Source organism: Sabethes cyaneus, chromosome 3 (assembly GCF_943734655.1).
Source record: "Sabethes cyaneus chromosome 3, idSabCyanKW18_F2, whole genome shotgun sequence".
In the NCBI taxonomy this organism is placed as follows: domain Eukaryota; kingdom Metazoa; phylum Arthropoda; class Insecta; order Diptera; family Culicidae; genus Sabethes; species Sabethes cyaneus.
In genome coordinates this window covers 55,924,177-55,943,063 of record NC_071355.1, presented here as the reverse complement: position 1 = coordinate 55,943,063, position 18,887 = coordinate 55,924,177, and the positions used below count along the sequence as shown (strand labels likewise).

General features: G+C 38.4%; 1 protein-coding gene across 1 annotated transcript; it reads left to right on the top strand.

Moving 5' to 3' along the window:
• The first annotated feature begins 16,808 nt into the window (after nt 1–16,808).
• On the top strand, nt 16,809–18,306 carry LOC128742309 (CLIP domain-containing serine protease B15-like). The gene is made up of 4 exons (XM_053838639.1): nt 16,809–16,907; nt 16,974–17,385; nt 17,440–17,750; nt 17,813–18,306. The coding sequence occupies exons 1-4, from the start codon at nt 16,853–16,855 to the stop codon at nt 18,151–18,153; spliced, it is 1,119 nt and encodes a 372-aa protein (XP_053694614.1). The 5' UTR covers nt 16,809–16,852; the 3' UTR covers nt 18,154–18,306.
• Nucleotides 18,307–18,887: the final 581 nt, after the last annotated feature.

The window sequence follows — 18,887 nt, the reverse complement described above, 5'->3', positions numbered from 1 at the left end:
AGTAGTAGTAGTAGTAGTAGTAGTAGTAGTAGTAGTAGTAGTAGTAGTAGTAGTAGTAGTAGTAGTAGTAGTAGTAGTAGTAGTAGTAGTAGTAGTAGTAGTAGTAGTAGTAGTAGTAGTAGTAGTAGTAGTAGTAGTAGTAGTAGTAGTAGTAGTAGTAGTAGTAGTAGTAGTAGTAGTAGTAGTAGTAGTAGTAGTAGTAGTAGTAGTAGTAGTAGTAGTAGTAGTAGTAGTAGTAGTAGTAGTAGTAGTAGTAGTAGTAGTAGTAGTAGTAGTAGTAGTAGTAGTAGTAGTAGTAGTAGTAGTAGTAGTAGTAGTAGTAGTAGTAGTAGTAGTAGTAGTAGTAGTAGTAGTAGTAGTAGTAGTAGTAGTAGTAGTAGTAGTAGTAGTAGTAGTAGTAGTAGTAGTAGTAGTAGTAGTAGTAGTAGTAGTAGTAGTAGTAGTAGTAGTAGTAGTAGTAGTAGTAGTAGTAGTAGTAAACTATTAGAAGCACTTGTGGAACTTCAAAGGACGCTATTCTATTCCATACGAAGGACTGCTGGTGAGATTGTTCTCTTTTTACCATATACCGTGACCGCACATAATTGCGATCAGCTCCTAATTCCGATCACTCAGCCTAAAGAGTCATTTTTCGCCGAAAACCGCCGATCACAAGAAGCAAACAGAGTCATTTTTTAAAAAATTGAGCCAAAATCTGTAGTAAATGAGTATGCTCCGTTATTCTGCTATGTGTTTATGTGTCAATTGTTGAAAAATTACTGTCTTTGGGGAACCGAGCACTTCAAAATAAATTAAATACGACAGGCAGTCGCAAAAAACGCCTTCAAAATGTATTTTCTTGGCCGAAATGCTAAGCGCACGATCAAATTTGCTAAAATCATAGCAGCTCGGAAACATATTACCTTCTTCGGTATTCTATCATAACAAATAGATACAAGCATATATAACCGTTTTATATCATATTTGGCTGAAAATATGCTGAATTTGCGGAATTTATTCCATTAAAGTGATTGATCGGAATTATGAACATAACTTTTCTTTCTGCTTTTAATTCCGATCACTATATCAAAGTTATAAACTCTCAAAATGGACGTTAACGAAGTTGCTATTTGGACTTTAGGATTATTCGCAACATGATAACATGGTGGAAATATTGAAATCTTTTGACGTAGAACTACGTCTTGCGACAGGATGTCAATCCAAAATTTGGAGTCAAGCCAGCGTCACGAAAGAATGAAAAATTTTGAACGCTAATAGCATTTCCAATTTAAAACGGATTTTGATCATGAACGATGCAGCAATTGTACGGCTTTCTTAAAAAGATTGTTTGCCAATCACTATTTAGTGAAAATTAACGAAAACTTTAATATTTTTCATTTTCATTTTTTAGCGCATAAGGGGATCTAGGAGACCAGGTCACCAGTAAGAAATATCTATACCTTCTATGCTGCGCTAAGGTAGAGGGAGAGGTTTGGTATCTCAGAATAATAATCTTGCTGATCGAGTGAATCCTGGGGCCCGATGCCAGATAGGGAGATGATAGATCGGAAAGTAGTGGATAGCTGAGATAAAGCTGAGAATAGTGTTGAATATAAAAACAGAATGAGATTGCAGCGTATAGATGATGCAAATGCCGTGTAGTTCTCTAACCAAAATGCTGTTGGGGACACATACCCTACCTTGTACCTACATACCTGCTATAAAGGGTACCTGGAGTAATCTTCGTTACCAACCTCAGTTTACAGGTCCTATTCCGTATTTTGTATCTGTTCCGTTTAAACTTCCTTCCTTTCTGTCATTTACGTGTTAGTTCTAGTCCAGTTGAACTTGCCGCTTTGACGACCTCGGTATCAGTTACGCAGACGTTGATCTGTTAAGCAGATTTTGAAGTAAGATCGATGCCATTGTATTGCTTCTTCGAAACATGTTCGTTTTTGTATATTAGAGGATCTAAATGCCTTATACTGAGTTGACGGTCAAATGAGCATTAGCACCACTACGGATCCCTTCTGCCTTGTTTTCTCCATCATTTTCGAAAGAAATTAATGCTTGACTATTGAATAGTAAATAATTGCAGGCAACTAACTGACGCAAAGCAGCAATTGAAACATTCAAAACTATTCTCGGATAAAAGAGTCACTGATTTTCCTCACTTTGAGAATTGCTGCGTTACTTCACATGCACAAATATTCTTTTAGCCGTGTTTCCTTGTAAGACAACAGTTCCGAAAAAAATCTTGCAGTACCTATTCGCGACTCGTGAAAATTAACGAAAACTTTCAAGCTAAATTTTTCCAGATATTTTCCGTATGATAGTCTTGCTTCCCAGGCTGCGGACAAACGGATAACCATTACACACGCCATTATTAATGCCTGTTTTCTTATTATAACATATTACTTTGAGGACTTTGAGTTTTCTCTTAGAACTTTGTTGATAGCTGGATGCGTGTGGCAGATTTCTATACTGATATACTCCAATTTTGGCACTGGTAGAAATCTTCTTTTTTGGTATCACAAAATACCTCTCCTACCAAAAATACGCTCCAATTTAATCAGCAAGATAATATTATTATGCTGTTTGTTTTTTCTCACTTTACGCTACACATATATCAATATGGTGTAAAATTCTTTAATATTCGAGGTTTCTTCGCGATATACAGCCTAACGTAGTTCTACGCCAACTACGCAGTCATATCTGGAACACAACCTTTCTGATTTGAAGGCTGAATATGGCTCAGTTCTATTACAATTGTAACAATTGAACGAAGATAAAAGAAAGGCAAGATTTCATAATCCACTTGTCGTGCTCTAATGATAATAATGACCATTAACGCAAGCAGAAGATGACTGGTAGGGGAATTATTGTCAGACTCTATAAACGCAAAACATTTCAGATCCACTTTCACTTTCGAATCCATTTGGTACAAATCGACAATAGTTTTATACTTTAGTAGCTAATCATGACGTGATCGGAATTAGATACATCTGTGATCGGAATTAGAATCACCCCTTGATGATCGGAATTAGGTGCCCTGATACAGCATACATGTTTGCATTTTTTGTAACTTTCGGTTAATAATTTAGGCATTTTAACATTTTTCCATGAAACATAATTGAAAGTACTTAGTAAAGACACATACTATGTAAATAAATGTGTAACCTTTATTTTTCAGTAGGGACTCAAAGATGAATCATGCCTTAGGTGATCGGAATTGGGTGCTTTCACGGTATTTCATATTCCGAATCGTGCCGTGTTTTCGTGGTAAGGTTTGTTATTCAGATCGAATTCTTGTTTCATTTTCTGAAACTTGGCAAGCTTTATGCTTTCTGTAGGACAGTCAAAAAACGACACTTATTCATTTTATGCCCGACGTTTCGATGTACTTAATATTTTGAAAAAGATCTTGAAAAAGATGTTAAATATATCGAAGCGTCGGACATAGAATAAATTAGTGTCGTTTTGCTTTGCCGATTGACTGTCCTGCAGAGAACATAAAATTTGAAATCATCAACAGACGATAGCTCCACTTCGATAACTTGGCAAGTTTGCCAATACTGTAGGCTGTGTACTCCAGCCGGCCCCACGTGGTGGTAGGGATAGGGAGTTAACGGACAGTGATGGTAGCCAACCTTTTAACAAAATGGTGCATACAAAATGTTGTGAATTGAACTTTTTTGCAAGGGGTACAATATTGTGAACCAACTTACTTCTTATAAGCAGAAAGGAAGTTTAATCAACACTCGAAATCAAGGTAGCAATTGCCTGTTCATCTCAACCGAAAATAGCCGTTTCTAGGATTTGACATACTTTCATCACTTCCCATGAAAAATTGCAGTTGCTGTTGCTCAAGAGTTGCAGTCCTATAAAATTCGAGAATTGGATTTTCTTTACTTTGCCTAACCAATATTCTGCACTACCTGAGCCGGTGCTACATTGTACTGAACTAGTTGAAAAAGTTTTTCAGGAGGCAAAAAGCACTGGTAAGGTGCTACTCTACTGTACAGATTAATTACGCTTGAGTGAGAATTGAATATTTTCCAATTATAAACACTTGCTTAACATCCGAGACCAGCAAATGGGAAACATTTTCCGAAAACCATCTCTGGAATCAGGTGTAGGAATTTATATTGTAGATAGGAATACAAATAACTATTAATATCCTGACCTGATGCAGATATTCAACCACGGTGAACTGTCATCCGCTCGCTCTCTCTCTCTCTTTTCGATTATTGCCCTAACTCACTCTGTATGCATTGTCGATTAGTTGCCACAGCGATTTAATATCGAACACCGGCATAAATGATCAACGAACCGGAAAAATGGGGCTACCAGTAAATCAAATTATCTTAATTGTCATAGTTGCATAAAATTGTTTTCATTATCCACACCGACGCAGAATGCTTCGTGATAGAATAATTATTTGATCATACGCAATAAAATAGCTCGATATCCGAGCCTTTCCTCAATTGATTTTGGCATCCGTTTGGTTGGAATGGAGCATAATTTATCGAATCAGCTATTGAATGTACCTACGAACGAACACAGTGTTTACTTTTTGCCGTTTATTCGTCTGATTTCGCCTGACTGAGCATACGTTAGTTGTCACAGGAGTTGCCTGCCATGTAACAAGAGTGACTTTGGTGGGAGCCACCTTCTGGCGCTTGGAGTTCCACAGCTTATCGTTTCCCATCGTCGTTGGTTGGAATTTCTCGACAGCGTCAGCAACCAAAAGGGCACCTCTCGAAACAGAACCCGAAACTGACGACAAACCGAGTAAAGAAAGCCAAGCTGCAGTATTTTAAACTACGCTACCGGAAACTACGCGGAATTCGTGAAAAATTTAGTTTTGCCTGAATATGATATCATCAACTGTTTGCCGTATCACATAGCACTTCACTTGTTGACCCTGAACTTTGAAATAAAGGAACTTTTTCTGCTAGCAAACTGATGTTTGCATTTCTTTCACCAAATTGACCTACTTATTGCGTGTAAAGCAATTTTTTCATGAAAAAAATCTGATGAGGAAAAAGCTTTCAGAAACTTTTTCTCTCATCAGAAGTAAATCATTTTGCGAGAGAGTGTTTGGTTTATTCCTGCCAATCGAAGTCAACCGGTGGCCTCTGTTGGCAAGAAAACCCGAAAGAAATCTGAATTTTGTAACTTACTTGAAGCATAAAACTTTTGAGCAAAGAAAAAAGTGGGCGAAAAACAATATTTTTCATTCCGTGTTGTGCTGAAGAATTTTTTCTTCTGGTAAACCAAATGAGCAGTATAAATATTTGTGAAAGTTTCCCGGATGGTGAAAGACTGCCAGCTGAGAAAACATAACGTGTGGGAAGAATGTCTACCACCGCACTGATGTAGCATCGAATGACATGCAAGGTCCTACAATCTACGTCAAAATCAAGAGCTTATTTGAATGGTGCGTAAGCGATTACGTCACTAAAACGCTGTCGCTATGCTACTTTAAATAAAAATTGTTTGAAAAGTCAATTGGGTATTTTAAAAAAACGGATTATTTCACTTTAATTGGGCCAAGATAGCCAAACAAAATTCCATACTTAACTCACCTGGACGTATTTCTTCGAATGTAGTGCTCAAATAAAAACTTATAAAGTTCACCTTTTGATTTCGACCAAACTGTTTCCGATAACTTTTCCTCACAAACAACAATGAACTCGTTCCGCACACTTTCCAATAACACCCACCGCTAAAACGGAAAGAACTTTCCGGTGAGATGCGACTTCGCTTCGCAAAATCCCGGCTGCAACGAGTTGAACATCTGTTAATCACCAGCAAAACACCGACAACATTAAAAGTTGCACACCTTTTCCCTACTCGCAGCCTCCGTTCTATGGGCTGGCTGATGAAAGTTACATTGCCCACCCCCGAGGCAATTGCTAATTACTAGTAGCAACTTTGCCCCACGATTTCCCTTTGATCTGTTTGGTCCTGCCCGTTCCTCGGTTCCCAACTTGTGGGCCGTTTCTCACAGCACACTTTCCTCCGCAAAAGCTCGGCTCGGCGAAAAACACAACCGAGCCCGGAGAAGAGTGATGGATTTGGTCCGCTAATTGAATCGTAAAAGAACCAAACTCCTCAACAGCTTCGATGCTGACTGTTGATGTTGCAAGACAAGCAGATCTGAAAGTTTTATTGGAAAACAACTTTTCCTGTGTAGCGTTCGTTGCTTTGGTTGGCTTCGGAAGTAATCAGAGATACTACCCGAACTGACTGCTCGTACTCAGTACGCATTTTCCCCACTCACCCACAGTCCCCTAGCCTTAAGAAAGACAAACAAAGACATCAATTAGGCCCCTTATTGGCTCGTAAATGAAATATAATTCCTTTACTGGTTCGGGAAGTTTGAAAAGCGCAAAGATGTTTCTATGTTCATTTATTGCCAGTAAAAGTGTGCTCTATTGAGCGGGTTGTTTGATTTCCAGTAGCGAATCTGATAAGTGAATATCATCATCATCATCATCATGAATCGATGAGACTAGGTTATCAGTTCCAGCAATTATTGAGGATTTGGAAAACTTCTAGGAATTGTTAATATAAAACCAGCGTTTGTACACCAAATGGGAAATGTAATCCGTTTTCATGTTAGCGGTTAGCGCTTCTTAGTGTTGAATGAGGTTACGTTTATTATAGGAAATTGCAATCGACTTGAAAATAGATTAAAGACATGTATGACTTTTACTTTGACTCACGGTTACTTAAATTTAGAATTGTTAAATTAGTTTTTGCTGAAATAGAATTATAATTTGAGTTTATATTTGCGGGGCTTTCAACCTGCGGCTGCTTTTGCCTCTGCAGTTTTGTTGATTTATTTATTTGCAGCAGTTATGGCTAAAACAGTCAAGAAACTACGCACGATGCTTTGTTCGTACTGCCAGCTCTACGCGGGAGCGAAGACGGTAGACATCGTGCTGCACAACCGAATTCCACCGAATCACGTTTGTGTACCGAGAACGAGTGACAGCATGCATCCGGATATTCAGCCAGGTTGAAAATCTATTCGAGATTGAAAAGGCTACTCGAATTTTTGTTCAAGGATTAGGCCATTACAAATATATAAAAAAGTTTTTGTTTTTCCGGCGTTGGTCAACTGAAGGAGGGGAGGGGGTGAAAAAACAAAGAGATTTTCTCAATCGAGCATAAAAACTGCGTTTTAACATTTTTACTTAAATGTGAAAACTAAATATGTTCTTGCTTTTTATATATCCGTTATAATTTTCCATGCAAAAAAATACGAAAAGAAAGACAAAATCGAATGAATTTTTTTACCAATTTTCGGAAATTCCGTTGTTTTTTAGGCTACTAGATCTCACAGACAATTAATTTTATATAAATATTTTGACTTATATCCAATAAATAATTTTTTTGCCCCCCGATTTTTAATGCTAATTTCAAAGTGGGGTGACAAAAGCTTCAAATTAAAAACCTTATTAAGAATCGAGCCCTTATAAATATTTGTTGTTTTTCCTTGATTTACACAAGGCCGCGGGAACTATGCGCAGAATAAACACGAAGCGTTCGTCGGGCGGTGTCGCGTTTCCTACCGCTGTCATCATTCCGCTTGGTAGTCTGATGTTTCTTGAACGTCTAATTACTACGGGATACGATTGAGTGTTTGATTCTGAGCTGTTTACTGCTCTGTCGATGAGAAGCATTTGGCTTTTCAAAGAAACTATCCAAAGTTTTTTCACAAACGAGCGCGAGGTGGTCGACAGGTGGAAGCAGTTCTTCGACGAGCATCTCAACGGCGATATAGCAGCAGGAGACGCAATGGAAGTTAGCCGAGGAGTCCATACAAACGACAACAGCGTACCGGCTCCCGATCTCGAAGAGATCCGGCGAGAAATCGGTCTGCTGAAGAATAATAGAGCCGCGGGAAAGGACTGACTCCCGGCAGAACTGTACAAAAATGGCCAAGAATTCCTAGCAACGGCACTTCACTGGCTGATTTTAAGGATTTGGGAAAAAGAGAAGCTACCGGAGGAGTGGATGGAGGGCGTAGTCTATCCCATCTACAAAAAGGGTGACCGGCTAGACTGCTGTAACTACTGCGGCATTGAGCTGGTCAACGCCGCCTACAAGGTGCTCTCCCAGATTTTGTTGCGTCGTCTATCCCCAATGGCAAGAGAATTCGTAGGGCAGTATCAGGCGGACTTCATAGGGGCCCGTGCTACTACGGATCAAACTTTTACTCTCCGACAAATCCTTCAGAAATATCGAGAGTACAACGTGCTCACGCATCATATTTTCGTGAATTTCAGAGCAGCATACGATACCGTTGAACGCGAACAGCTATGGCATATAATGCACGAGTACGGTTTTCCGGGCAAACTGACGCGGCTGATCAAAGCTACTCTGGAACGAGTGATGTGTTACGTGCGCGTTTCGGGGACACTCTCAAGTCCTTCCGAATCGCGCAGAGGGTTACGGCAAGGGGATGGACTGTCCTGTATGTTATTCAATATCGCTATTGAAGATGTGATCCGGCGAGCGGGCATCGAAACGAGGGGAACGATCTTCAGCAAGAGTAGCCAACTCCTAGACAACCTCTATATCATTACTAGAAACCGTGGGACGGCGTAGGCAATCTACGCCAGACTAAAACGGAGGCTAGGAGGATAGGGTTACAAATTAATACGTCGAAAACCAAATATAGGGTAGGAAGCCCAAGTAACAATTTGGGTTTTATTACTCTCTTATAATGGCTTTTATGGCCAAAATTGGTCATGAAAACCACAATAAGAGCGCAATAAAACTCTCATTGTTACTTGGGAGAGGCTCCCGAGCAAGTAACGTTTGCCTCCCACGGACAGTGACTATTGACGGCGATAAACTAGAAGTGGTTGATGAGTTCGTATGTTTGGGATCTCTGGTCACCGCCGACAATAATACGAGTAAGGAGATCTAACGACGCATTCAAGCTGGAAATTGAGCCTACTTTTCCCTCCGCAAGACGTTTCGATCTAGGAGCATACGCCGCCGCACAAAGCTGGCCATGTACAAAACGCTAATAAGATCGGTAGTCCTCTACGGATTTGTAACGGTAACTTTGCTTACGGAAGACATACATGCACTTGCCGTTTTTGAACAAAAGGTGTTGCGGACTATTTTTGGCGGAGTGCAAACGGAAAGCGGAGAGTGGCGGAGACGTATGAATCACGAGCTACAGGCACTGCTTGGAGAGATTCCCATCGTATATCTGGCGAAAGTTGGGAGACTACGGTGGGCCGGCCACATCGCAAGGACGCCGGACGACTGTGTAGTGAAATCCGTTCTCTTCAAGAACCGCACTGGCACCAGGAATAGAGGAGCTCAACGTGCTAGATGGCTCGACCAGGTTGAAACCGACTTGCGTGTGTCGGGAGGCGCAACGAATTGGCGATGAGTAGCCCAGGACCGAGTACAATGGAGAGGAATTCTTGATACGGCGAGAGTAGGCGAGGCCCCGGCTCTCGGATGAATAAGTAAGTAAGTAACCCAAAGTTTTTTGCGTACTATCTCCAAACATATCACTCTAATCTCTTGATCTATTTTGGTAAAACTCTACCGATATAAACAACATACTTTCAACTATTTTTAGTCAAACTTTCTGTTATGTTTACTCACGCGGTAAAAAGTTACTAACTAATCAGTGTGTCCAGTTTTATCGAATAGAGTTTTTAAAATACCCGCAACTCAAAAGCGAGAGGTTGAATCAATAAGGTGTCTGTTTGATAAGTTGTAGGAAATTAAATGCAGTTATTAGAAATTTTATAGCAAAAGTGGAGTAACTAGAGTAACATATGGAAAAGAAGTGGTTAACATAAAAAATTAAAATAAATCCAACTTTTTCTCCGAATATCTCGAAAACGGCTGCATTTATAAACATAATTATTATGACCAATTTTTTTGAAGATGACGTAAAGAATTGTTATTTGTATTATAAATTCATGTAATAGGCCATTACAAATATTTTATAAAGTTTTTGTCCTTCCGGTGTTGGGCCCCTGAGGAAGGGGGGGAGCGAAAAAAAAACAAAGAGATTTTTTTAATCGAGCAAAAAAAATATGGAATATGGAATATGGATGGGCATTTATACCTAAAGTTTAAACCTGAAAAACAAATTTATTTTTGCTTTTAATACATATATACGTTATTACTTTCCATGCAAAAATCTACGAAAAAAAAATAAAAACGAAAGAAAATATTTTTGGCCGATTTTTGGAAATTACATTGTTCGAATATCTATTTCTTTTTCGTGCTAGAAGCATCAACTCAACGCGTACACTTATTTTTCAAGTTCATCAGTTCAGGCTGTAGAGCCCAGAGACAATTGATTTTATAAAAAAAAAATCAACTCATATCCTACAAATTATTTTTTTGCCCCCCGATTTTTCAAGTCAATTTCCAAGAGGTTGAGGAGCCACAAAAACTTGAAAACCCCTAAGTTGGAAAAAATCATAAAAGTCGTTGTTCTACGAGGTCCGTCCATAAAAGTTGCTCCATCACAGAATAACTTTAAAAGGTTGCAAATTACTTCTATTTTTTCCAAAAAAATAGTTTGTAGGATATGAGTCAAATTTATTTTTAGAAAATCAATTGTGTGTGGGCTCTACAGTCTGAAAAACTCGAAAAATGAGTCTCCGAGTTGAATTAACGCTTCTAGCACGGAACAGAAATGGAAATTCGAACAATGGAATTTCCGAAAATCGTCCAAAAAAATGTTCCTTCGTTTTTGTCTTTTTTCGTATATTTTTGCATAGAAAATAATAACGTATATATTATAAGCAAGAATAGATTCGGTTTTCACGTTTAAACCTTAAATAAAAATTCTTAAAATCCATGTTTTTTTTGCTCGATTACAAAATTCACTTTGCCGAACACCGGAAGGACAAAAACTTTATAAAATATTTGTAATGGCCTTAATATTTTTCAAAAATGGTATATTTTTGATATCTTGATTTTAAGTTTTATTTTCAAATTTCTGATAAATTAAAAATATCTTTTTCAGTGCATATTTTCTTCACGTTCAGAAATCAATTTTATTCAACTTTTTCTCAGACATATTTTTTGTAAAATCGATAGTTTTCGAGATACAATCTTTCAAACAAAATACACCTGAAAATCAATACGCTCTTTTTAAAAATGAATCTTTAATCAAAATGGTGCCAAAATTTGTGGAAGGTGCATGTTTCGCCCTATCAAACACGCTGGTAAAGTTTCATCAAAATTAGAAAGGTTCATATTTTGTCATTTACCTATTTCATTTGGAACTGCTCATTCTCGAATATCTGTTCTGTTCCCCAATCTACTACCGATAAAAATTGTTCGGACAAACCTTAAACGGAGAATCTACTCCAATAATTTCGTGACCAAAACGGAGAAGCAGTTGAGCGCCAGAGCTACGAAAGAGAAGAAGGACATATCGACATCCATCTTAACACCAGCCAAGGCTAAAGTTTTGACCAACGTCCACAAGGTGTTATCTTGCTTTTCAATTTTGATTTCTCACTGCCCACTTCTAATTTCTCAATCTCACTTTTAACTTCTCACTTCTTATTTTTGACGTAAGACTACGTCTTTGTTTACTATACTGGGACTGGGTAGCACTTTGAGAAAACGAAAATAGAAGTGTAACGTTTGAATGAAAGATTTCAGATGCTAATAACTGCTAAACTACTGAACGAAACTGAACAATTTATATATTGTTGGATAGATGAAATGACGAGCAATTTTATGGAGGGGGTAAGAGAGCAATTTTATGGAGAGCGTAAGAGGGGGGCTCCTATATAAATGAAATACAAATTTCCTCATAACTCGAGAACTAATCAAGCAAATAGAACCAAATTTGGCATGTGGGGGTTTTTGGAGGCGTGAATTTATTTTATGATGATTTGAGACCCCTCACCCCTGTGGAAGAAGGATAAAGACTTTCATACAAATAAAACAGAAATTCTTGCGAATGTGCCATATTTTCTGCTATGTAACAAGCGGTAAGCTATGAAAGTAAGCTAGTAAAACCTTCTCGGAGCAAAAGACAATTAATCGACGCCGCTAACTAACGTGCCTGTTGCCATTCATGTCAAAAGACAAGGACATTCGAATGGCACGTCATACTTGCGATGAGCGTGCTTTGGCTCTAATGTTATTTGTAAGCAATTGCTCTGTTAAAGGCCTCAAGCTAATTAAAGTAAGATTAGTGAAATATGTAAAGCTACGCATAATCATATTTAATACAATAATTCATTACTATTTCAACCTTTATGATGCACACAAGTGATTTTAAAAGAAATCTCTATGTCTCAATGGTTGTGGGCATTGTACTTATGAACCCACGTCTACGTATTTTCAAAGCCACCATTGAATGCATTCAATGAAGAATTGAATCTGAATATTTCGCTCTTCTCTTTTAAACATTCACTTAAACAGTGCGATTGAGTGGTATCACAGATTTTCATAAACATACATATGCCAGAAATGCAGTTTACATTAGTCTTTGATCTAATGATCTGATATAGTCCTACGTCATCCATTCGTACAACCCTTAGGGCTGTATACGTTGTAGTTTTTGCTTCTCACTTCCTACTTTTCACTGCTCATTTCTCACCTCCTAATTCTCACCTCTAATTCCTCACCTCTCACTTCTCATTTCTTACCATTCACTTTTCACTACTCGCCACTCGTGACTCGCTACGGTTATAGCACACTTCTCATCACTTCTTGGTTACAACCCGCTTCCCACTACTCATTTCTCAATATTCTGTGTTATGGCTGTGTATGGCACTTTATACATAGATTAGCTGTAGCCCGCTGGAATTAACGTGTACTGGCAGTGATTGATGAGTTCGTGTAATTGGTTTGCGTTTACCCTACTTGTTGTTACATAAGGAAGAGGGGGAGTACCGAGAATACACTGGAGTCGCGATCTCTTTGGAATTTACGCGAATTTTAAAATTTACGCAGTTTTTACGTAAATTTCTGAATTTACGCAAGGTTGGTTCGAATCGGATCAAAACTCACTCACTCCCCATTCATTTGCCGATTCAATACATGCAGATCACGACATGCTTGTATCTTCTTGCGAAAAGAGAACCAAAGACGCAAAAGTATAAGGCGAAAGAACAACACGTGAACCTCTATCGCCGATAAACCTTTGTATGTGTATCGCTGCTTGCGTGTGTCATATTTGATTCTCTCCGAGTGAACGGATCGGCGATAATTATCGTTTCCCGATACGAGTGAGTGATGAGTCTTGAACTTCCGATCGAATCACTTGGCGATAATGCAGTACAGCGATCGGAAGAAAATTTTATCGCAAGCAGCAAACACAGGAATCCACGAGCGGCGGGTACCTACGCATAATTTTGAATTGATATTGGCAAATAGAAGCCGTATACCACTAGCACAGCTGTGTAAACACTAAGATGGCCGTTATTACATAAAAATGAGCTTGATAATTTTGACGTAGGACTACGTCTTTTAACATAATAGACTTCATTTTAAAATATTTTACTAGGTTTGAATCTGCTATCTTAACGTGTGATTTGCCTTTGCAGGTGGATTTGTATCGAACCGCGTTGGCGGATGCAAAAGAGGAAGAGATAACGATTGTAAAATTTTGAATATTTCTAGTGTGATTTGATATCACGGATGATGTGTTTCGGTTTAGGTCGTAAAGTAGTCATTCCCTCGACGGCAACTTAATCCGGCTCGAAATTTCTCATATTTCGCAAAACAATTACAATACAGGCTGCGATTTATGTTCATTGCGGAAGTGTAATTGATGATTTTTATTTACTTTATATGAGCAATCTACCCTTTAAAACCTTAAAAGGACGTAACTAAATACAACTTACCTATACATACTCAGCAATTTATTGTAAAAAGGATCTATCAAAACTCAGAAGTGCTTTAATCATGTTCAAATTTAGTAAACCTTTTTGGTTTTTAAAACAATTTTAGATTTGTATTTTTTTCGTTTGGCGTTTAGGTTGGCTTTTTCTGAGGTCCTCTCCTAAAAATCAATTTTCAAATAACTTTGGGACAACCAAATCGATTTTAATGATCTTACTACCAAATAAATGGTTTTGTCATTCTTTATATTTAAATGTCAGTCCAAGTAATATGGAATAAATTGTAAAGCGTCAACTAACAGTTGAATTATGTTCCCAAGATGTTTCGAGTTCCATATCAAATAACATGTAAGATGGTATAGCAAAGGTTCCTTTCACCACCAGCTGGATTAAATCCGGTTTTTACACGAATTTCGGAATTTACGTGGATGTGCTCAAAACATCTTTTTTATACGTACCTAGGTTTGAAAATTATAAGGTTTTTCAACGCGAATTTCGAAATTTACGTGGTTTTTACGCGAATTCACGAGTTTTTCTAATCGAATCCAACAAATCCAAGTCCCCTATGTTGCCAAAATCGAAACCGTGCCAAATCGAGACCCTTTTTGGATATGAAAATATTGAATGTAGATGCGTTAGAAATTGACTAAATATTATTAATCAACGATTGCAAGTCCGCCAAGAGTTATCCGTCCGGTGCAAGTAAGTTTTTGGCAACCTGTGTGATAAGACGTAGTCCTACGGCAATAAAAATATTACTGTTCGTAACATTCATTTTTCGTCATTTAAGGCTTGTATGCGGAAACTGACTGTTATTTAAGCATATTTTTTGAAGTGAAATATTTTATGTTGCCAAAACGGATTATTTTGTTACTAAAATCGAGGCACGCCAAAATTGAACTATGCCAAATGTGAAATCCCACTATATAATGGCCCTAAATCCACAGAGGTGGTGATATGGATAACCAGAATAACAGTGTATCAACGCAACTGAGTACGCAAAGCGGTTTTATAAACGTGCAGGGCCATTCAAATCTTTGCTTTCCACGCGGTACCTCATTCTTAAATTTCAAACCTTGCTGAACATCTGTTTAATTCAGCCATAATATTTTTTGCAAACATTTTAATGAACAGCAAGTTGCTGCCTTGTATTTATATTAAAACAATATCAGACATCACTATATCCTCCATTCGCCAACACAATTGCAACAAAAATATCCATAACCGAAAAATCTTACATTTTTTTCCAAGCGAAAACAGAACGATAATCATCCAATGATCGCAATCCTTTCTCATCTGCGAAAATTATCGCCTGGCGATCCTTTTCCGTGATATTTACACACAGAGCGAATCACGAGAGAGTGAATCGCATTCCCCATGGTGCGTATACGTTTAGGATACAATACAGAGAGAATTAACTCACAGGATTGCCGATTGTGCTCACACACGGAGCAGCATCGTACGATGAATATAGCAATACATTGATAGACGATGTCGTTTCATATACCGAGAAAAAGTTGAATGCCACTCACAGTTTTCTCGCGGATCACCAACCCTGAATTTACGCAGAGCGTTTCCCTCGCGTAAAAAGCGACTTCAGTGTAATTCAACAGACAAGTTGAGAAAAAGTCTAAGAACTCGTAATTGGCCACATTCAGATAAACAATAGCTTCGTAACCACCGAAGTTGAAGTTTCAATCCACTTTCTGCTCATATGGATGATCTGGAAGTGATTAGTTTGAAGCGTAAATAAAAATTTAATGGCTGTATTTCCTTCGATAAAATCCTCAAGGAAGTGGGAGTCTCGCTGAATTCTCGACCACTCAACCAGAAAATTTATCAATTTATGGTGTGTTACAAACGCACACGGCAATGGCGCATATGGATAACCTGTTACGGATCGGTGAGTGAGAACGACGACCACAAGGAATAGGATACCTCGTGCCTGGTGTTTTTACAACGCATATTAAAATTTGGTATTACATTCTTAATCAAAATTTTTAGTATTTATGTACTAGTTGATTACCTTACGAAATATTTTCTTTGAAATTGAACTTATTGCTATACTAATTCTAATTATTATTGTAATGCTGTGCTATTACCGGGATACAAAAATTCGTTATCAAAGAACCAAATCTAACAAACAGTAAAAATAGTACTTTTGTTCCAGCATTAATAAAATATTTCTTGCAAACTTACTATTAATTGCAAATTGTTTCAACAAAATTTTTCGTAAGATTGTTAAGTTTTAGTTTTATCTCTATTTTAATAGATTAAAATGGTTACCAACGTATTTTGGACCCCATCCGCCATTTACCAGGACATTTACTGCAAAATCAAATGGAAGTGTCCAAATTATGTACAGCTGTTGATGGGATCCAAAATAGTTTGGTTGCCATACTCAATTCAGTAGTAGAAATTTCCATTAAATTTGTAATACTATTCATCTCGTTTTTCTATGAGGGTGAATCTATTCCTTAATTGAACTCCGTTGAACCCCACCGTTTAGTTATCACTGGAGCTACTTGTAAAATGAAGTACATAAATGTTATCCGTGGGATTCTAATTCAAAATGAAATAATTAAAACTATTTTCGCATGTTGTTACTTATTTGGCATGTGCCAGGTGTTTTATTCATCCATAATGCTGATAAATAAATTCCCCGAAAATCTTCTACCAGTGTGCTACTAGCCCTTACTATTACTTACAGCACTTGCTTTGTCCGGTGCTTCACGGTGCTATTTTTACGACTGAAGCTGGGAATTCCGCTCTTAGTTTCTTATCACCACCACAAGTAGGGGTAATGAGCCTGTTTTAGTTGTTGCCTGATCATCGGTGAACGATCGTTAAAACAACGTCTTCTAGTACCAAAATCGAACCATCGCTTATGAGTCCATTTTTTATACGTGATTAATTCGTCGAAAGCGAAATATAATTTTACGGTCGTTGTGTTTCATTTGAAAACAGTTGTTTAAATCGATCGCTTCGGTAATCTTACGATGTTGGCAGGAATCGGGATCGTTATTTTTGTATCTCTATGGAGTCTCTTGAGTGGTAGGTTAATCATCACCAAACCAAACCAAACCAGCATTAAAAATAATAATAATTTACCACATTTAGCTGCTGATTCGGGTCTAGCTCACAACGACGAATGTCAGACTCCACTGGGAAATCAAGGACGTTGTTTGCTGGTAAAAGAATGTCGATACGTCCTGCTGCTGATTCACCGAAGTGATTTTTCCATAAAAGATCATCTATATTTAAACAACCTGGGCTGTGGTGTGCAACCGGGAACACGAAAGCCGCTTGTTTGTTGCCCGGAGTTCCGCAATGCCGACGAGTGTGGTCGGTTAACATTGCTGGATAACATTGTCGGTGGGCAGGAAACGGAACCGGACGAATATCCCTGGACGGTCCTGCTAGTTTACGAAAAAGCTGGGCGGACACAATATCGCTGCGGAGGAACGTTGATCAACGATCGCTATGTGGTCACTGCAGCCCATTGTGTGGCAGATATAGGGCATGTTAGACTGTGAGTAAAGTGTTATTGAACCACACGGTTATTAAATTGTGTGTTATTTCGCAGAAAAGCAGCTCGTTTAGGCGAATGGGATATAACTACGCAGATCGATTGTAAGGGTAGCGGAGACAATAAGATCTATTGCAATCAGTTCCCACATCTAGACGTTCCAATCGACAAAGTTGTTGTCCACGAGATGTATTCGGAATACACGTTGAATAGAGAGCATGACATTGCTCTACTGAGGCTGGCAAACCCTGTGACAATGACGGATTCCATATCACCGATTTGTTTGCCAACTTCTGCCATGGATAAGCAAATGAAAGTGGAAGGCGAGATTTTTGATGTTGCCGGTTGGGGTGCAGACGACGCCTTCGGTATTCTATTTGTTGTAGTCTTTGATCAGTTTATGATAATCAAATTTCCTCTATCGTATTAGAAACTCGATCGCAGCGCAAGAAAAAAGTCTCGTTACCTGGCCATAACATAAGCGTCTGCGATTTGGCATTCGCTGCGGCTCAAGTGAAATTCACGGAAAATCAACTGTGCGTGGGTGGCGTCGCCGGAAAGGACAGCTGTCGGGGGGACTCCGGTGGTCCACTAATGGTTATAATGGAGAACCGGTGGCACCTGGCTGGTGTTGTCAGCATAGGTACAGTAAAATGCGGCCAAAAGGGTTTCCCTGCGATCTACACTAGGTTGGGCAGTTATCTGCCTTGGATAGCAGGCAGAATCGAACAGCAAAGTCGCCTCGCAGCGGAACCTCCTGAAGAATCTTGAATTTTCTATTGCATTTAGGTAATTTTAAGAAAATCAATGTTAGCTGTACGAATACTGACAGTATGTTTATAACAAGCAATAGTGTATAATTTTTAGACGCTGTTAACAAGTCCGATAGTTTTCTTTGAGTATCCAAATTTAAAAAATAATAAAATTGACTCACATAGAAATTCAGTACAAAATAGCCGAGTAAATATTAATTGACAATTTTTCTCCTATTTCAACAGTAAATATACAACAGTAAATATGAAACAATCATACTGAATAGTCAAAGAATAAGTATTTCTATATTTTCTCATTAGGAAACTAAATGCATGAAATGTGTTTTTCAAGTACATATTTCGCTACTTAACTATAACTGAATGTTTGCTTTGAAAAATATTGTTGGTTTCCAACCTCGATATAAAACAATTCGATATAAGACAATTTTTACCTCGATATAAGACAAATTCCTCTGCAAAAAGCAAAAAGGCCTGTCCGGCCATACAGAACTTCCCCCTACCAATCTTTGCGGAGTCATTGCACCTTTCACCTTTTTCATCACCACTTTTTCCGCTGCTCCATGGGTTTGAATCCTCATGATAACGTAGCTCCTGGAAACAGTATCTCTTGCTACGCGTAACCTCTTACTTGAGCACAAGGCTGGCCGCTTTAAGCTCTACCCTACGCAACTACGCAATATCCTCTACGATTCGGGCCCATTTCATGCACCTTGTCATGGAAAGGTCTCATTT

Excerpts from the sequence above, each read along its gene's own strand:
- LOC128742309 (XM_053838639.1), top strand. The coding sequence starts at position 16,853 with ATGTTGGCAGGAATCGGGATCGTTATTTTTGTATCTCTATGGAGTCTC. Across the intron at positions 17,386-17,439 it reads GATATAGGGCATGTTAGACT|AAAAGCAGCTCGTTTAGGCG; the intron begins GTGAGTAAAGTG and ends GTTATTTCGCAG. Across the intron at positions 17,751-17,812 it reads GGGTGCAGACGACGCCTTCG|AAACTCGATCGCAGCGCAAG; the intron begins GTATTCTATTTG and ends CTATCGTATTAG.